The sequence below is a fragment of the Chinchilla lanigera genome, unplaced genomic scaffold (assembly GCF_000276665.1).
Source record: "Chinchilla lanigera isolate Chin_1 unplaced genomic scaffold, ChiLan1.0 scaffold00008, whole genome shotgun sequence".
Classification (NCBI taxonomy): domain Eukaryota; kingdom Metazoa; phylum Chordata; class Mammalia; order Rodentia; family Chinchillidae; genus Chinchilla; species Chinchilla lanigera.
The window spans coordinates 11,277,977-11,298,100 of NW_004955409.1; the positions used below are offsets into that span (position 1 = coordinate 11,277,977).

The 20,124-nt window shown below is 39.0% G+C and overlaps 1 protein-coding gene across 5 annotated transcripts in view; it reads right to left on the reverse strand.

Moving 5' to 3' along the window:
* Nucleotides 1-20,124, reverse strand: part of Frmd6 (FERM domain containing 6) — a 158,437-nt gene that overhangs the window by 15,521 nt on the left and 122,792 nt on the right. For 3 of the 5 annotated variants that reach the window (XM_013510329.1, XM_005376789.2, XM_013510330.1), the window contains 7 exons: nt 15,655-15,745; nt 11,405-11,508; nt 10,367-10,443; nt 7,893-8,079; nt 6,042-6,197; nt 2,203-2,268; nt 1,315-1,383 (listed from right to left, as the gene is read on the reverse strand). In XM_013510329.1, the coding sequence (XP_013365783.1) occupies nt 1,315-1,383; nt 2,203-2,268; nt 6,042-6,197; nt 7,893-8,079; nt 10,367-10,443; nt 11,405-11,508; nt 15,655-15,745 (750 nt within the window). The remainder of the gene's footprint in view (nt 1-1,314; nt 1,384-2,202; nt 2,269-6,041; nt 6,198-7,892; nt 8,080-10,366; nt 10,444-11,404; nt 11,509-15,654; nt 15,746-20,124) is intronic. The other 2 variants (XM_005376790.2, XM_005376791.2) reach the window with 1 other exon arrangement.

A 20,124-nucleotide genomic window follows, 5' to 3' on the forward strand; every position in this document is an offset into this window, starting at 1 on the left:
ATTCAGCTGTGAATCCTTCAAGTCCTGAGCTTCTTAGTTGGTAGTTTTATCATTATTAATACTTTAATTACGTTGCCTGTATTGGACTGCTCAAGATTTTTAAGTCTTCTTAATTCAGCTTTGGCAATTAACATGTATCTAAGAATCTCTCCATTTCTTCAGAGCTCTTCAGTTATTCAGCAGGTATGTTTGTGAAACAGTTGCTAATGATTTCCTGGATTTTACCAGTATCCATTGTGATTTTACCCTGTTCATTTCTAGTTGCATTAATTACTTTAACAAGCTTATGAAATACAAGTGATATACAATAAGATTTAGGAATCACTGGGTCCAAGACCCACAAATCCCTCAACTTCATAAATACATCTCATTACTACTGAGTTTGGGCCATAGAAAGAGCAAGTGGGGTATGATCTGCTCATTTTCAAACACCTCAGATCCTTGAAAGAGAGCCTGAACACAAGACAGCCAGTGAGGAGAGGGCAGGGCAAGCCCCAGTCACCATGTGACTAAAGCAAAATCAGACCAAACAGGGCCCAAGTAGTTCAGGTAACAGGAAGACCAAAACAGGACAACAGGCCCTTAGACTCCATGCAGCCTGGAGTCAGGGTTGCCCTTTATTTCAATGACCACCAGATGTACACATTATGAACTTTTAACTCTTCAAACCCTACCAAAAAATGGAGATCGCTGGTGAAGTAAAGAAATAGCTGGGAAAAATCAAGAATGTGCTCCCACAAAAGAAAGTGTGTCATTCTCAATATTCTAAAAATAAAGTACTCTTCCTGTTAAATACTGTAGACTTTTCTTTATAATGATGAGTTTTAAATAGTGAAATATTAATAGAAACATCTTTTTTATTACTCTTTATCCTTTGTTCAAAAGAAACAACTTCCAAAAGAACCAGCCAACCTCTACACTAAGAGTAATTCACCCCGTGATTATAGCTTTCTGTGTTCTAATTCCTCTGCTGTGTTTTTTTAAATGGTAACTCTGTTTGATGAACTCACCCTGCACTTTTCCCACCACGTTACTTTTGCAGCTAGAATAACAGGATGGTGTGATAAGGAGCACACACCCTGCTACAATCAGTCAGTTCTTTGGCTTTAGGATTCTTTAGGACCACTGGGATATGAATGACAAGGACCACAAGAATACAAAAAAGTAAATTTTCTTCAGCTTCAGATTTTAAAAAATAACTTCTGTGCCTGAGACAAAATGTTTTAAAAACAAGAAATAAAAAAACCCAAAATTTACCAAGAAACCAAACTTGCGAGCATTTTATTTTTTTAAAATTAGTTATTTTGAACTTACCACAAATACCAACTTTCCAACATTTGTCCAGGGAAAATCATACAGTAATTGCTTCTCTTCATCAAGATTCTGTGAAAAGAATTACAATGCATATGGAGCTATAGGATAAATAACATACTCTAAGAGAGCTCTAAAATCTCTCCTAGAAAACTAAAATTCAGTAATTAAAATCTGAAAGACTTTTCAAACTCTCTTTGGAAAAGTAGAGACAGTAATTAAAAGATTGGTGATAAAATTCTACAGCATTTGGTTCCTGTGTGACTGCATTAACTGGCCGTTTTAAGGGAATCTTTTCCCTTCTGGCCTATCCATAAATTTAAATAAGAAGTCCAAAAGACTCAGGCATTCCAGAAAGTGGTAAGGGACTGACTTTCATAATTGGATATGCTGCCTACATCAAAGATAAGACATCCTCAGAGCATCCTAACATCCTGTGAGAAGATAGTCTTCCTCCCTGTAGGGTAACGGCATCCCACCTGCAAAAGGATACAGTTACTGTGTTTTCCAGGGACAAATTTTATCACAAAAGTGCAAAAGAAACTAAAACATCTAGCTAGGCTCCATATTAAAATGCCATTTTTCTCTCCACACTTATTAACTGCTCCATGGGATAAAAGAGAATATTGACAATCAATGGCACACAAAGAAATGTTAGGGTGTTAACGATCTGTTAGTGATATGGTGGGGAGGAATCGGGGCCAATCTTTGGCTTGTTTTCTGCTACAGGGAACCCACTCTTGTCAAGGATCAGGTTGAGTCACTTCACCCAACCTATGCCATTAACATCTGCGCAAGACAACAGGAAACGACTGGGAACAGACCACACCAGCGTGCTCTAAATGTAAGACACGGTCAATACCAGCTGGCACTTATTTCTCATTTACCAACCTGAAAAATCTGTATTCCTCGCATGGTCAATCCGAGCGTCAGTGAAGCTTCAATCTCCCTTTTATCCTGTTGGAATAAAACTTTATGAAAAAGCGTATTTTTCTGAGTGAATACTTCAATAATGAATACTTCGGCATTCAAGAAACAGAAAGATTCTGTGACTGGAGAGCATCTGACTTATAATAACTTTGCTCAAGTCTTCCCACAGCCTTAGTTTCCTACAAGATTTAAGAAAATCACAAGCACAAGCTAGATTAGTAATGCTATATTATACATTCTGTATCCTTGAGTTCAATATTTCATTATACATACTTCTACTCTGACAATATTCTAAACACTCATGCTATTGAGAACTCTAGGATGCAAAACTATTTTTGCTGCTTTTGCATTATTTGATTTATTTTTCACCTTTCATCTTAGGCTTACTCTCTCCTCTGATGTTAGAATATTGAATCTAATTTCAAGTTATAGTCTGAGATGTATCAAACTTTATGTTTAAAACAGGACTAATTTCCCAGCTCCCTGAAACCAAAATTACAGACAAATGACTAAATAGTTATGACTCTCTCATGACAACAGATAATAAAATTATCTTTTATATTCAGTTTGGAAATATGTATTTTTAAGAAGTTCAATTATCACTTGCCAGTATGATACACATTCTACCAGTTAAACTGTAAAATGTAAAAATGACACTACAGCAACCATAAGGAAAAAAATTCTACAATTAAAAATGTACTCTAAAATTTGGCCACATCTTTTATGTGCTCATCTGTAGTAAATACACTTAAGGTATGAAGTTCAAAATAGCATAATAAAAGTTACTAAATAACTAAAGTATTTTCATCAAGAGGTATCTTGAAGCAATAAACGGATGTGTGCCCATCACTATGTTTAATGTCATCTTCCCTGATGCCACCGGAAGAGATATTTTTAGAAAATGCATCCTTACTTGGCATAAAGAAAAAACATAGCCTATTTTCAGTATTTGGACTATTCTTGTCCAACTCATATATTTTTTATGTCAGAAAGGCACATATAGTGTAAGATTAACAGGAGAAACCAATCCATCATTATTTAATCTGTGGTCAAGTTTCCATCCCAGGCTGTACTGACTGCTTTCTCAAATAAGACTGTGCTCATAAAAATGCTGGTAGCTTACATGTGAAGTGTGGAGTGTGTGGAGGAAGAGGCACAAAACCGCTTTTTTTTTCCAGAATGCTCCCTGCCCCCTTATTTCATAAGTAAACCCTAAATGCAGCAGATTTAATGGCTGCCTCTTGATTTCTCCAAAGGATAAAAACTGCCCTTCAGATGATGATATCTGCTCAGCCACTTCACTCACATTTTTATTAAATATCTTGTTTTAAGCACACAAGTGAATCACTTTCTGTGTCATGTAGTAAGAACCACACACTAAGCAAAATTTAAAGATTAATTTTTGCAAAAAGACAAATTGGGCCTTTTTTTTTCACTAAAAGATTATTAACAGGATTCTTTAAAATGGCAAGTTTCCCCAGCAAGTAAGACAAGCAATGAATATTTACTGGGCATCTGCTCAGGTACCAGGCAGCCCGCCCTGCTGTTCCTCCAGATTCATGACCTCACGGACTCCTCCCAGCTTCCGGAGTACACAGCACTGCTCCCACTGAATAGACGGCCCAAGATGATAGTTACAGTTGCTCGAGACCCCAGCAATCATGAGTAGTAACATAGGGCCTCTAAGTGACATCTAATTCCAAAGCCAGAATCTTTCCAATGTATTATTCATACTTCTAATACATTTAAAAATATAAGCTTATTATTAAAAATGTTACTTGTTGGCGTTTTTCTCATGTAAAATGGGGTGGGGGGTGTCACAAGTTAAATCTCTTAAGGGGGAAAAAACCCCAAATCATTTTTTCAGGGATTTACTCCAAAGGCTCCTATGGTCCTTAATTGTGCTTTTCATGTCACAGTACATCTTTTGGGGAGCAGGAAGGAAGGAGGGAAGGAAGAGAGGGGAACAGAGAGACCATCTGCTGGCCCCTTGTTAAATTTTCGGAACCAGCTAGGAAAACTACCCAGCACTGCAACCAAATACAGCCCAGTCTCCAATGGTTTAGTTATGCTAATCTGAACATTAAGGTACAACAGAGATAACAAACACAGTGATAGTGGGTAACCACAGCAAGCTTAACAGCATGCTGCAGGTGGACACTGTTTTAGGTACTCTTTATCCGGTGATTTCTTCAGTCTGCTGCTATCCTAAGGAGTAGGTTCCTGTCCCATTTAATTATGGGGACACTGAAACACAAAAAGGTTAAGTAGCTTGCCTAAGGTCCTACAGGAAGGAGCCAAGCTGGGATTCAATCCCAGGCAGTTAGGCCCAACTGATCATGTTCTGAACCACGTCACCCCCTTTGGTTTGCAGACAGTAAGTGGGAATTCAGGAGTTCCTGCCAAGGAGGTGCACCTGTGGAAAAGGGAAAGGGGTGCAGAACGGAAGAGAAGAAGATGATAAATAGTGTGAGGGCTCCCTGCCGGCCATCCTCTCTACCCCATCCCTGTTTAGGTATCTGACTTGTGGCCCACACTAGAAAAATGAGCCTAGGGATGCACAGGATACAAACGCCTAAGGACTTCAGAGAGTGAGGAGAGTGCAGAGGGTGGTTCATGCACAGGTGCTCTGTCACCAAGAGGCCTGGGCCGAATCTGGCTCTGCCACTTGGTTTTACCATCTCAGGCGAATCTTAACCTCCTAAACCTCAGTTTCTTGGTCTGTAAAACAACGACCACAGTTTCACTCTTACAAGGATTTAAAAAAGAAGAAAAGAAATACAAAGTGTGCCCAATAAACACAGTACTCCATTAAAACGAGCTGTCCTGGTGGTGCTCCTGAGACTGACCTGTGCGCCGCAGGCGTGGCTTCACTTTGAGCAACGTTAAACACCATTGATCTAGTAAGTTGCAAATGTTACTCCCCAAAGCAGAGAAGCACATTTGGAGTGGAGAAAAAAACAACTATTCCATTGTCACTAAAAAGCCAGATCCATAATTTGTAACCATTTGTTTATCTCACTATTAAAATCATAAAAAGAAAAAAGAGGAATAAAGGCTCCATCCCCATTCCAGCCCAGAGGAAAACACCACTGCTTAGCAGACACACCCATCAGTGTCTTTAATTGCTCTGTGAGCGTGCCTCCAGGTCCCGAATTGACTCGAAATGTTTACCTTTCAGGTTATTTTGACTTTAGTGGGGAGTCAGGAGTTGCATGGTGCCAGATCCCCTGAAGGAGGTGGATGAGGACACACTGTAATGTTTTTATGAATCTGCCTTCCCACCGCATGGCGCTCAGCAGCAGCACTCACCTTATTTCTGATTACACCTCCTACAGATACTTGTGAAAGAGAACTTTCAGAACTGCTTCTGAAAGTGGCAAGAAAGGTCAAGTGTGTTCTGAGTGAAGGGAGTATTTTAAGGGGATTCATAACAATGTGTCTTTTACTGTAATAACTTTTAAAAATTCAAATAGTCACTGTATATTTTGATCACCCCTTTTATGTTAACAAAACATTAAAAAGCCTGTTTAACAGGGCTTGCTAGTGCATGCCTGTAATCTCAGCAGTCTGGGAAGTTAAGGCAGGAGGACTGCCAAGTTCAAACCCAGCCCAGGCAACTTAGTAACTTAGTGAGATACTGTCTCAGCACTGTATAAAAAATTTTTTTAAAAGGCGTGGGGATATAGCTTAGTGTGAGGGCCTGGGTTCAATCTCAAGTACCGGGGAGACAAAAGCTTGTTTTACAAGGAAATTGCAATTCTGAAGATGACTGCAATCCTAATCGAGAAGTTTTGTACCTTATACAATCTGTAGTAATGAACGGCGACATCATCTAGTCGGACAGCTTCTTTGATATATTTAAGATGGGCCTCGGAAGCAGTCAGTGCAAACTGATCTTTGTGCATGTTTGGAATGTGCTTCAGGATGTAGTCCTTCCCCCTCTTGGAAACAACCTGTGGGGACACAAGGGGGTGTGCAGTAGAGCATTTGTTGGAGGCATGTAAGTACAACTCCCACCCCAAAATGACGAAAGGGTGAGAGTTTAAAATAGGCCATGCAATCCAGCTAATTTCCCCCAGAAAATTCCCACTTTTATTCTGTTTTCACCATCTGTTGTGTTACTGGCTGAATCAGCTAATACTATAAGCTACAAACTCCACTTAGGGGTAGTGCTGCATATCTAAAAAGAAAAATGACAAGAAATGGGGAAAACAGGTTCTTGTAGCTGTAGTCAAAAGAAAAATATCCCATGCAAACGTGCGTAACTTTGGGCACATCATAATTTACACCGGCGAAATGACTGGTACCCTGAAATATACCCACTGTCAGCACATCTGCTGGTTCTGGATCCTACTTAATTCTTCTGAAATTACAGCCACAGAGCCCACAGAGTGGGGGCTTTCAGTGTTCATCTGGAGAAAGCAGGGGACAGGGAGGAATTCTCTGCAACAGTGCTGCCTGGAGTACGAACCCCGGAAACAGGAGGCGCTATGCGGGGTGAGGAAGGCATGGACACTGAGGAAAGCTGCCTTCCATTCCTCACTGGGTGGGATGGAGAAGGCACAGTGGACAAGTAGGAGTTCACAGGACTCCAGATTTTGGGCTCTGGGCCCCCAGAGAGACAGGAACACAGAGCTGGGTTTACATCTTAGTGAGGTGGGAAGATGAATTTGATGTAGAGCACTGTGAGTTTGAGGAGCCTGTGGGTAAAGAGCTATCCCACAGAAACAGAGCTGGGCGTTCCCTGCACATACACGGCTGTTAAATGCATGGGTTCGGATGAAATCCTCCCAGATGTGAGTGGTTAAGCACAAAGTACAGCAGCAAAATTCAGGCAAAGGAGTGAAAGGTGTTCTCTGGACTTAGCAACGCTGAGGTCACCGGTGACCTTACCAACGGCACTGTGAGTGACGGGTAGGGAGAGAAGGTTGGTGGAAGTGGCCTGAGGAACACGCACAGGAAGCAGCAGCCAGAAAATCCCATGCACACTGCTTTTTCCAGCTTTCTTGAGGAGGCAGGCAGAGGACGTGGCTCCTCTTTCTCGAGGGTACATGGGTAGCCTCAAGTTTAATGCGTTCTAACCGAAGGAGAGAGTGAGTTTGAGGAGGGGCAACGCTCCAGAAGAGAGAAGACACAGCAGAGACTCGGGGGAGGATGAGACAGAAACAGGAGGGCTGGGACAGCTCAGGCAGGACAACCTGCACTTTCCCACTGAGGGAAGGGGCGGCTCCTGTCCTGTGAGGAAAGGACATGCAGTTATAGTGAGAAGCTGACTTAGATTTATTTTCTCAGCCCAGGAAAGCTGTGAATGAGCTCATCCTTGAAAAAATAATGTTTTTCTCTTCAAAGGGGGAAAGTGCAGCTCCACAAAAGGTGGATGAGAGGGCTACAGTCAGGTACGTACATGCCGGAAGGAGGCTGGCAAATTCAAGCTCCACCACACCGAGGAGGGGCAGGCCCTGCCCGCCAGCCAGCTGCAGACCAAGTACCTCAAGACATCACGTGTGTCTGGCTCTCAAGGGTTAGGCTTATACCTGGGTATGGTGAGTACCGGCTGTAGAACATGTGGGTTCCCACCCTTGAAGGAGCCCTAGGAGCTGGAAACGTGCTCGAGAAAACCCTCGTTAAAGTTTGGAAACAGTGCCTACCCAAGACGGGAAGTAAGCCTCTGGCTCGAAGTATTTTCCATAGTGCTTATTCCTTTTGAAGTTCCCGAGATCAGCCTGCAGGGCGAAGGCTGCCAGTAGGAAGTAGGCCTCCTCTCGGAGCACACACTGGGAGTGAAGGACTTGTTTTCTCAGGTGCCAGTAATAATAGTATCTTGCTGCTCTGTCACTGGAAAAATAAAAGAAAGCAGAAGTCACCTTCTGGAGGAACAGTGCAATGGCATGTAAACAGGACCCGAGCGCTGCTCTCCACTGGGTGACAGCAGCCTGCTGCTGCCCCCTCCCAACGCGTGGACACAGGGTGGCTACAGCTAGGCCCTGCGTCACTCAGGTCACGGGAGCCAGAACACCAAGTCAGGCTACCCAGGCTGCAGAAATAACCTCTCCTAAGGCTCACCGCACTTGATTTTCTCAGGGAAGGGCAAAGGGTCTGAAAAATTCCACTCCGACATGGTAAACACGCCACGGAACATACAGAATATTAGAAGCCCACATGTTTGTTGTCTGTGTTTTAAAATTTCTGCCACAACCACACTGTACATGGTATAAATAAGAATAATACTAGGGGTAATCCTGGCTTTCATCTTTTGCCGTATTTTTTTGTTTTGTTTCTTAGCTAAGCACATTACAAATATTCTAAGGCTCTTTTTCAAATTTCTGTTTATATGCCCTCCTGGGGAAAAAACCCTGCATATCTGGAGTCCTTTTTGTGCCTGTATTTCTCTGAGAAGGAGTGAACTAAAAGCTATCCTCAAATCTGTTTTTTGTTTCATATTAAGTGAATGTTACTCCATGAGTGTATTTTCATAAGCACCCCTCACAACCACCACGATTGTCTCTACAAAAAGAAATGCTCATCGCAAAATCCACTGAGGTCAGGAATACAGTCCCTGTTAAATATGTTTAGTAAGAGTGCAGAGTAGGGAAAAACCTGCTTAAAAAAAAAAAACAAATTTCATGGGTAAAAGACATTTGTGATCAAAGTAAAAAATGCAACAAAAAATGTGCGCATGGATTTGTATTTTAACGAGCTGATTTGTAAACCAGTACTGTAAGCTGATGGTTTACCTGACACTCAGAGTTTATCAGTAGATGATAATAAAAAAGGGTTCATTTTAACCAAGCATGAAGAGTTTAAACATAAAGCATTTATAGAATTCTTTCCCCTGGGACAGAGTACTTTTCAGAGCACACCTTTTCATAATGATGGCCACACATTGTTTGTACTGGTTCATCCTCGGGGAAAAGACAGAAGTAAAAGGATGAATTAAACATTCATTGAGCCCCAGGGAGTTAATTAGTAGTTAACTAATAAATTTTCTTTCTTTCCAGGGCATTTCTTACTTATAGGTAAATTAGAAGAAAAATCTATTTTATATAAACTGAGCCTAATGAAAGTTCCTAAGCCTTAAACAAAATTCTTTATGGGCTAATGTTTTTTGGCTTTAATTTGCATTTGGTAGTGATATAAAATACTATCAAGAGCTAATCTGTCATGTAACTCACTAGACAATGTATATTTTTGTCTTTCAAATGGTCTTTACCAACAAAGTAAAGCTAAGGGTGGTGGTGCACGCCTGTAGTCCCAGCACTCTGGAGGCTGAGGCAGGAGGATTGCTGTGAGTTTGAGGTCAGCCTCGTCTATAAAGTTAGTTTAAGGCCAATCTGAACGGCATAGTGAAACCAACCCTGTCTCAAGAAGACCAAAAAGACCAAAAAAACCAAAACAACTACAACGAAAAAACCCCCAAAAACAAAAACAAAAAAACAAGGTGAAACAGTTCATGTTTCCTACATTTTTCTCTTAGGCAAGAGAAGCACCTCTGAAAGTTTTCCAGCACTGAACCCTCTTATGCAAAGGATTAAACTGGCGATTCTGAATCTGTATCATGAGCACAGTTCCTGCACCCATCTCTAGAAAAAAGAATCAATTACCTGCCCTTGCCAAAATCTCCCTAAGAGTACAAGAGGTCCATTGGGCTTAATCCTAGCTTTAAAACAATCAGTCAGAATAGATGCAAGATCCCAAATATGAGAGGAAAACCAGGCTGAAATGAAGGCCCTGCTCCATTTCCTATCCCACTCACCCCATCCCTGGAAAAAAAATAATCCTTTAATGAATCTCTCCACTCTTTACAAAACTGCCAGTCCCTTCTTTATGACTATTTGTCAGTGAAAATGTGGAGTGGAGAAAATAATAGTTAGTGAGGCTGCTAACATTTTCATTCATAATTCACCATTACCATTTATTTATTCAACAAATATTTATTCAGTGCCTCCTTTACCTATGTTTTAGGGCTCAAGGGTATATGAGAGTGCAGAAAGACGAAAAAGAAAATAAAAATTGCTACTGTTATGGAGTGCATATTCCCAGAGGTGGAATGGTAGAACTTTGGTGTATTAGAAGAAGTGCTATGGAGAAACAACAGGCTTACAATTTCTCCTTGTCCTCATACCTGATCAATCTGCCATTTTCCACGTAGTATTGTACTCGGAAATGTATAATCATGGGAGGCCCAAACTGGTCGATGCCCTAAAACAAAGATACACATAAAAACCAAGCTATTCAAAACAAGTTACTTCAAAAATGAGTCTCAAAAGCCACCATACTACCACTATTTACTGGATGATTTCTCAACAGTGAAGGGCTTTCTCTAATTGTAATAAGAGGGAACCCCGAACACAGAGCAACTGTCCCCTGTGGACTGCAGGTTCCTACAAAACTAGGAAGTTACAAAGCAAAACAGGGCACCATCCCTCTGTCTGATTCCTATTCAGAGTAATGCCAATGACAACATACGGGAGGATAAAAATAAATGCCATGGAAATTTCTAGCTGAGATCCAGCTCCCTGCTCAGCTCTGTCCCCTGTGGTGACCATTTGCTCCTTATTACAAATGTCCTCTTGTTCCCTTGACATTCCACATACCAAATTCTGTTTGTTTACTCAGACAGGCATGCTTCTTACTCTGCAGCTGGCTTTGAAGTTGCCTTCCCCTTTATCCTGAGAATTGTTAACTATAAATTGGAGGATCTGGGATTAGGTATTACGACTTTATTCTGACTTAGGAGAGTGATCTTGGAAACGCTATGCAGATTTCCTTGTGAGTGTTCTCCCACATAAACAGTTTATGATTACTAAATAAGGGCGGTAATACAACGAAGTACGAAGGATCAGACATACATACAGTAAAAGTAGCATCAAATGACTAATAAATCCCAGCACAAGTTGTGATAACACAGCCACAAAAGAGAAACAACTTTTCCTTTTTTTCCAAAGTGTTATTCCAAGATTGCTAAGAAATTTATTAGCCAATATTATTTATACACATCCAAAATATATCATTATACTTAACTGACATTTTACAATTTATAATTCCTTTTCCCAATCTTTACAGAACAAAGTACTGCTTAGGATTTTTTTCTAATATACAAAAATTAGGATAAAATTTTTAAAAAAAATCAAAATAATTTTGCTCATAAATGTAACCTCACCCAAGTGACTTCGTATTGGCGTACCTTGCTGGCTTCTTTCTTCCATTCTTTTGGACAATATTTATAAAGCTTTTGCTGCATTTCCATATATACATGTTCATTATCTGTACATTAAAAAAAGGAGATAAGACACTAAAGCAAAGATACATTTTTAAAAGAATATTCAAAGATACAACTTTAAAAAGGCCTCAAGGTTTGGGAATGCAGTCTAAATTTATACCACCAAGAAAACTCAGCAAGATATAAAAAAGATAAAAGGTTCTGTGGGCTAAACGTTAATGAGGTTATGAATTATTTTGCTTCTGCAATACAGAACTCATACTGTTGATACGTGTAATGTTTAGAAGAAACACTATTTTCCAAGTCCTGCTTTCTTCCCACTTTCTAGGGTCATTATCATTTAAGAATCTAACTTCCAGCACTGTAGTATTAGTCTTAGAAAAACATGCATCTGTTTAGCTCACAAAAGACTGCTCTTATAAGTGCAAAAATAGTGAAAATGGGTGGAAACATCATCTTAACTGCTATGTAACACACTAGGTAGCACTGATGATGGCCCCTTTCTGCCCTCCAGATTGTGAAGAATAATTTTCAAGAATATTCATTCTCTGTCACCCACAGCAAAACACATGACAAAATGATAAACCATTACTTGCACTGTCTTTGGAACCAGTCTTAGGGAAGAAAAGAACCTTACGAAAAACAACCATGAATGCCAAAATACTCCTTTCAAGGGACTCATATTTATAAGGCGAATAGGCTGTGATGTAAAAATGATCTAAACATGAAAACAAGCTGGTAAAAAAAACACAAAATTTTTCATTTTTCCTAAAGAGAATCTTGTAAAAAAAGAAAAAAAAAAGACAGAGACGAACTTACAAGAAAAGCCTTTAGCATCCCTAGAGTTTTAAATCTGACTTTTAAAAATGCCAACTCCTTTCTCTAACCATCACTAAGGGGGCATCCACTTGAAATGTTCTGCATAAAAATCCATCTGAAGGAAAGTGCATCTCTGACTACTCCAGGAATAAACAAGCCTGACTACGCTGCCGGTTCCTGGCTGAACGCTGGGGTGTGACCGGGAAGAGTCAGAGTAAGAAGGGTACAGCTCCCCTTTGGGGATAGGTGGAATTTTCAGTTACCTAGTTTGAATGAAAAGAAGTCCCGGAGTCAGGAAAAGGGGGATGCTACCCAAACGCAGTTATCAGTTAGGTGACACTATCTCCCATTTCTCCTTTCCACTCATTAGACAGGAAATGGACAAGACCAGACAACGCTCCTGTTGAACCTTATCTGTGTTTGGTTTGAGTTTCCATATGAAGCAGCAACATAATGAACAGAAGCAACACTGCTGGCCAGGGAGCCATATATACGTGCTTCAACTACCATTATATTTCTACTACCTGCAAGTGTGATCAGAGCTTTATAGCTAAAGACTCTGGAGACCCCAGAGAGCTGAACATGTGCAGGCTGCTGCAGCGCAGCGTGCCCAGAGAGGAAGCGGACACTCTGTATCCCTTCTCCCAACCTCCCCGTGCTGTTCCTTATCTGTGTCCTTCCTAATGTCGTCTGCAACACACTGGTCAGTGGTTAAACAGATAAGCTGAGTTTCTTACTGCTGAAGAAAGCAGTTATAAGTAAAAGAAAAAGGAAGAGCTAAAATGAGTCCAATGAAATTGATTAGAAATGTTAGTATAAACTCACGTGTATGAAGAAAAATATGTGCCATCATCACCGAAAGTTAATAACATCATCACCAAAAAAAGACAAACAGATATCATGTATCTCTTAATATTATACACTGAGAATGGCAAAACATCACCGATCTAGTATTTCTGCCAAAAATATGCAGAACTGGAATTCATCAAGAGGAAACAACAAAGAAACCTGAATAGAAGGGCATTCCCAATGTAACTTGACTGCACTTTGCAAAAATGCCAAGGTCACAAATGACAAAGATTAAGGAATTATGCCAGAATAAAAAAGACCTGATATGTAACAACCAAATGTAACTTAGGGTCCTACATTTTCTTTGCCTATAATAACAATTAGCAAAATTAAAAGCCAGCCACTGTCATACCAGTGTTGATTTCCTGATTATGATATTTACACTGTGATCACACAAGAGAACATTCTTGTTTTTAGAAAACACACACTGAGGTATATAAGCAGGTAGGTAGGATGGAAGGAACAGATGTGGTAAAATGTTAGATGCTGAAGAATCTGACAGAAGGCATATGGGAAATCTCTGTAGTATTCTTGCAACAAATAACTGAAATTACTTTTCAAAAAGTTCCAAAATTGGGGTAGTATTCAGATGCATAGCATTTATATGACATTAGAGAGGAACAGTAAAATAGTTGCATTGTTAGATGTTAATGTTTAATATTCCTGAGACTATACCTTTTGCAAATACTCAATCTACAATGACAATTTAGGTGTCAATCTAAAAATGTATGAGAGTTTTTAGGGCAGTAAAACCCTTCTGTATACTAAATAGTGGCTACATGACATTGTATTGTATGTCCAAACCCACAGAATATAAACACCAGCTGTGAGCCCAAATGTGCACTACAGTCATTGGGCGGTGACAGCGTGTTGATGCGAGCTCAGCAGTTATACCAAGCGTGCAACTCTGTGTAGGACGCTGGGAGGAAAGCGGTGCGTGTGAGTGTGGGGAGTGCATGGGAACTTTCCATACTTCCTGTTCCACTTTCTGTGGGCCTAAAACTACTCTTAAAAAATATAGCTCCTAAATAAAACGTTCTTAAGTGCGTCAGTGCTGCCATGCTAGCAGAGCAGTAGTGTTGACTTGGCTTGTGAAGAAACTGACAATGAGAGAAGTTGAGCGCTGCATCCAAGGCCACGAGGCTGTTAGTGGTAGAACCAGAATTAGAACCAGGACGGCTGATTCCTGTTCCAACGTTCTTTCACCACACTGCAATCTCCTTTAAGGAGCACGTCTTAAAAACTCTATTTTGAGACCTGAGGAAGCTCTAAACTGGTTTTCTTGAACTGACTTGCCGAGCAACAAAGATCAACAATCTGGCTGCGGCTGGTGTAAGGATTAACTGGAGTATAGATGAATAAGGTCCTTAGAATCTGTAGGGCTTCTGGCTGCCCCTCGGCTTGTCCTTGCAAGGTGACTGATGTGCGTACGAACACAAGGACGGAGCTTAGCGTTTGCGCTTTTATTGCTTTGACTACCAGGGGAAGAACCTGAAGGGCGACTGGCTGATTCACTGGGCCCTGATGTGTCTGTCCCCTGGTGTGTTCTGTGGCCTCTCGTGGCACAGCAGCTGAAAATAGCTCACATTTGAGCAGAAAAGGGGCCTGACTTCTCAGTTTCCCATGACAAACTTTTCAACCTGCTGGATGTAAGCATCTTATGGTAGTGATCAGATTCTCCAGTATCTTCAACTTTTCAACATAAGCCAATTCCAGCAATAGAAAATAATCCTCACCCAAGTACAGAATTAAATACATTTCACAAAAAATCTTGACAAAATGAGCAAACGTGAGTTTTTTTCATATATAGAAGACTAAATTAGAGAAATTTCAGAAATATGATTTGAAAGAAAAAACGCTCATAAAAAAAAAAAAAAGGCCACAGGTAAGCCTTAAGAATTTAACTCTAAGGCATTATGGGAGAAGAAAGCTTATACGGAAGAAATTCTTTCCATGGAAATTTCTTCACATACAGAATAAAGAAGAAAATGACCCTAATATTTCTAAGCCATATAGTCTGACTTGCAGGAAGAGAAGAGAAACAGAAAACAGGATTCAAGCAATAAGATCAGTGTTATACTGTGTTGTTAACAGCAGAAGACTTGAATAGAGGAGTTATTTTTTTAACTTCACATTATTTTATAACATCAAAAATCATAAAATAAATTATAAAAATATCTAGTATACTTTTTTCTTAGTTTCAGCTGTTCCCCGAATACAAAGAAACAAAATCACTTGGTTCATTAAAATTTAAAAGAGCAGATACATTAAAATCTAGATTCCTAAAGAGAAATACATTTTTAAGTTCAAAGTATAATACATACATGAACTAAAACCCTAAATCTTATAAGAACTACATAGTGTTTGGATTAAAAGCTATATCTAAGACTAAAAATGAAAATGAATTTACGTGTATTTTGACAATTACAGCTTTATAACAATATGCTACATTTAAGCTTATAAAAACATCACTTCTTCCGAGATAGTTGAGTAAATTCAACAGATACGGTACTATGACTTACTTTGTATAACACTGAGTCCGAAGAGGTGGCCATCCTTTAGCCGGAGCAGGTCACACACCTGGACCAGCAACTGTTGACACAGAATTTTAACCTGTAGAGGATAAGAAGGCACAATCTGAGCAAAAATTAAGTCTACGTGGTGAGCGACAATTGGGCAATTTAATGCATTGTAAATAGACGCCTTAATAGAACAAGCTGACATTAGCAAAACCACTGTTGGCTTATGGAAATCACTTTAATCTGTGGCTGTGTTTCAATAATGATTATCACAATATCAATTTTTACAACACGGTAACAAAGTCCGAATACAACCTTGCACAAGACTCATAAATCTTATGACATACAAATAAGGCTCTCCAATCATGCATATAAAAAGTGGGTATTTCAGAAGGTACCTGGAACAGCTTACTGTGATTACAAAAAGTATCCACTTGACAAGCACCTTTTTTTTTCTAAAAAATTTGTATTTATTTAAATTGATAAATAAAAATTGTATATACTATGTATAGCATGCTATTTACGTTATATAATATAGATATACAATATAGAATGGACAATTACATATGGAACACATATATATCACAGTTTTGTGGTAAAAATTTTTGTGGTAATCTAATTTCTGCAATTTTAAAGCATACACTATTGTTAATTATAGTCAATGTTGTACAATAGAGCTCTTGAACTTCTCCTTCCTGTGTTACTGAAATTTTGTATCCTCTGACCAACATTTCTCCAATCCCGGTCGCTCCCTGGCTTGGGTAACTACCACTTTAACTTTCTGTTCCCGAGTAACTTTTTGTAGATTACACATACAAATGAGATTGTGTATTATTTGTCTATCTGCGTCTGGTTTATCTCATATAATGTCCTTCAGGTTCACCCGCACTGTTGCAAATGACAGGATTTCCATCTCCTGGTTGAATACCACTCCATTCTTTTTGGTAACAGCTATTCTAACAGGTATGAGGTGACAGCTCACTGTGGTTTTCATTTGTATTTCCCTCCTGTTCGGTAATGCTACGCACATTCTCATATATTTGCGGGACATCTATATGTCTTCTCTTGAGAAATGTCTATTCAGGGTAATCGTCTTTTCAAGAAAAATTTTCTCAGTGGTCTACGCAAAATATTCACATACTAAAGAATGAGTGACTGGGTAGCTTTTATTTTCATCAGTGACTGGTTTTCTTTTTATTTTATTGGTACATTTTAGATATACACACTAGTAACATTCATCATAGGGAGTTTGTACCTATACAGGACATACGAGGCTTCTTCTCTTTTTCCCTTTCCCTTCCCCGCCCTTCCACCCCTCCATCTACAAAGCTTTGTTTCTATTTTTTCCTTCTTTTCTTTTCTGGTCCCATTCTTCCTTTCCCCCTCCCCCTTCCTTGTTCTCCTTCTCATCTCAACATTTTCTTCCCATCTCCCAGTATCTAGTATACGTTTTGGTCCTTTTTTACATTTTCAGTTTCTCACACCAGAGAAATCACGTGACATTTGAACATATGTTATCTCATTTATTTTTCTTAAGATATGGTCTCAATGGCTATTATCAACAAATCAACCAATAATCAATCACTATTATCATCCAGTATCTTTTTCCTTTTTTGAGTCCTCGTATAGTTCAATCATAAAACCTTTTTAACTTGGAACTAAGGAGATGAGTTATTCTGAGTTATAAAGACAGTTTCGATGCCCTCCCAAGTGTTAATAAAGTGTTGAGTGGGGCCTCCTTGAATTCAGAGTAACCGAAGTTTATAGAGTTGTGATTGACTTTAAAGAGATCACCCAGCTCAATTTCATTTATAGAAGTATAAAATGCAAAAAAGAAGTATAAAATATAACCCAGCTTAAAGTCATGTAGTTTTAACAATGGAAAAGGCAGCAATTCACAACACATTTGTGTATTAAAATATCTGTATATATGTGTACTAAAATATGTGCATTGTGATTTATAATTTTAGCCACACACGTTATTTCCCCGCTCATATATATTATCAGCTTTCTAATCCTTTCTTTAATGATGATGCCAATTACCATTCAAATTACTATAAAGGTAAAGTTAATTCTGAATTAATGATTTTTCAATCATACCTTAACATGGAACCTCAATTACAAACATAAAGCCATGCAAAGGTCCCTTAAAACTGAAAGCCAAATAATTCGGAACTAGTAGTAATTTCAGTAACAGTGAGAAAGATGGTTTACTGTTCTTTTCCACATTCATCACCAACTGGTAACTAACCTAAAATACCTTACTCACTGGAAAGACCAAGACATTTAAGGTCAAGGTAGCACATATACAGTTGCTTAAGAAGCACTAGGGAGTCAGTGAAGCAAAGATAGTGTCTTATTTTATATTCAAGGTATACAGTATGTACTCAGTAACTGTCTAATGAGTGATTCTCTGGGGACTCCTCATATCTTCTTTCTGTTCCAGGACAATAAACTTCTCCCTAACTTGCTGAGGAAACCATGTTATGAAAGTTCCATTTAGCAATTTAGGGTAAATATAGCAGTGCAATCCCACCACCACCACTGGGAGAACACATTTGCTTGTGAGAAATCATTATTAACCCTGTGCACAGCTACCCTGATCGAACTCACGTGAGATCTTTGGTTTCTGTTACAAAGAAAGACCTATGTTATTTGCAACATTTGCTAAAAAGACTCTGGATTGTGAGTTCCACCATAATTCTAGCTTATGAATAAACTTACATAATAAATAGAATGACAGAAAACAGGTAAAGGTATCACATGTCATAGATAAGTCTTAAGTTGAACTAAATGCTACAAATTTGAGACTTAAAATATTGTATTATTCTATAGTACTTTTAATCCTTAGTTTGACTATATTTAATCCTCAGTTTGACCTACTTGGACACAAAGCAGACAGGATAAACTAACAACAGTTAAAATTTCAAACCACAAGCTAATTGCGTATAAGATAAACTGTTGTAACGTTGTGTGACTCTTGACCAAATAATGTTGTGCATTTCTCCCATGCATCACATGTAATTATTATTGTTCCGCTAGTTTAAATCAAGTATTTGGAGCCTATTGATAAAGTTCTTTAACAACCACCAAGTAAGTATAGTATTCTTGTTTAAAAACTGTAATTAAGTAAGGATGTGGCTTTAAAGTCTTACCTGCTGGGAAAACAAGCTGGAGCTTTCTGTATTTGCATAGTATGAGTCTTTAAAACCACATTTTTAACTGATTGTGAAATTCTCTCAACTTCTCTAATCTTCAGAAGCAATGGGAAATTTAAATAGTGCTACACAGCATGAAGTATTAACAGAGTTAACGCTTTATCTAAAAACACACTTAATATGGAACTTTAAAACATTTAGTTCCAAATATGTCAATGGCTTGTTATTGAACACGAATGTTTGAAACATTTTCCAGAAAAAAAGAACTGTTCACTCTAGTCTTAGTGAATATATACGTTCTTGGCCATAATTTCTTTCACTCAAAATTTCATGGTTCTCTCACTTACCAGATTTTATAAGTGTCCATAAATTTAATATTTGCCTGATGAATACAACCATTTAAAACAGTCCTGGGTATAACTCAGGGAGATTTCAAAATGACCAAAATGCTAAATCTAGGCCACATGCAGAAAGGCAACATTCTATCAATTATACTTTTCAGGAAACAAACTTTCTCTGTTTTAAAAAAATGTATAATGATGAAAACAGACTATGGATGGAATAGTTTTTGCTATAATCTGTTACATTAAACTCTGTAAGCACCAATTGCTATTTTCTGACTGCAAAGATAATACTTTGTAGAAGAAGAGTGGCCCAGCAGCCTTGACTTATTTTCTAGCCGTGGGAAAGCCTCCACACTGCCGTCCCTCCCTGGGTCCAAGTGCTCGCTGCAGAGGGGCTTAGGCATGGCCTAAGAGTCTGTGCGCCCTGTAATGAGAAACGTTATAGACCTACGTGGGGTTCAGATTCCTGGCTTCAGGGATAGAGCATGCTAGTGAAATGAATGAACAGCTCAAAAAACAAAAGGAAGTAAAATGTTAGGGACTCACTGAGCAAGCTCATGCACCTGGCACTATGCAAGTAACACACTTAAATCCTTGCCATGTTCCGTGAGGAGCATATTATCCTGACTTCATGGAGGAACCAAGCCAACCCATAAGAAACACGTTCAAAACTGAAGAGTAAACTGAGGCATGGGAACTGCAACCCAGGCCCTGGTGACTCTAAAACCCACCTTATTCAGATATTGGGCTTTACAGCCCATGACCATAATTCTGACTACCTTAGAGAGGTTATTATATTAATTTTGCAAAAACAGGGAATTTATTTCTGCTTATGGATTAAAATACAGGTTGAGAAACCTGTATCCAAAATACTTGGGATCAGCAGGGCGTGGTGTCACATTCCTTAATCCCAGCACTTGGGAGGCTGAAGCAGCAGGATCAATGTGAATCCAGGCCAGCCGTAACTACAT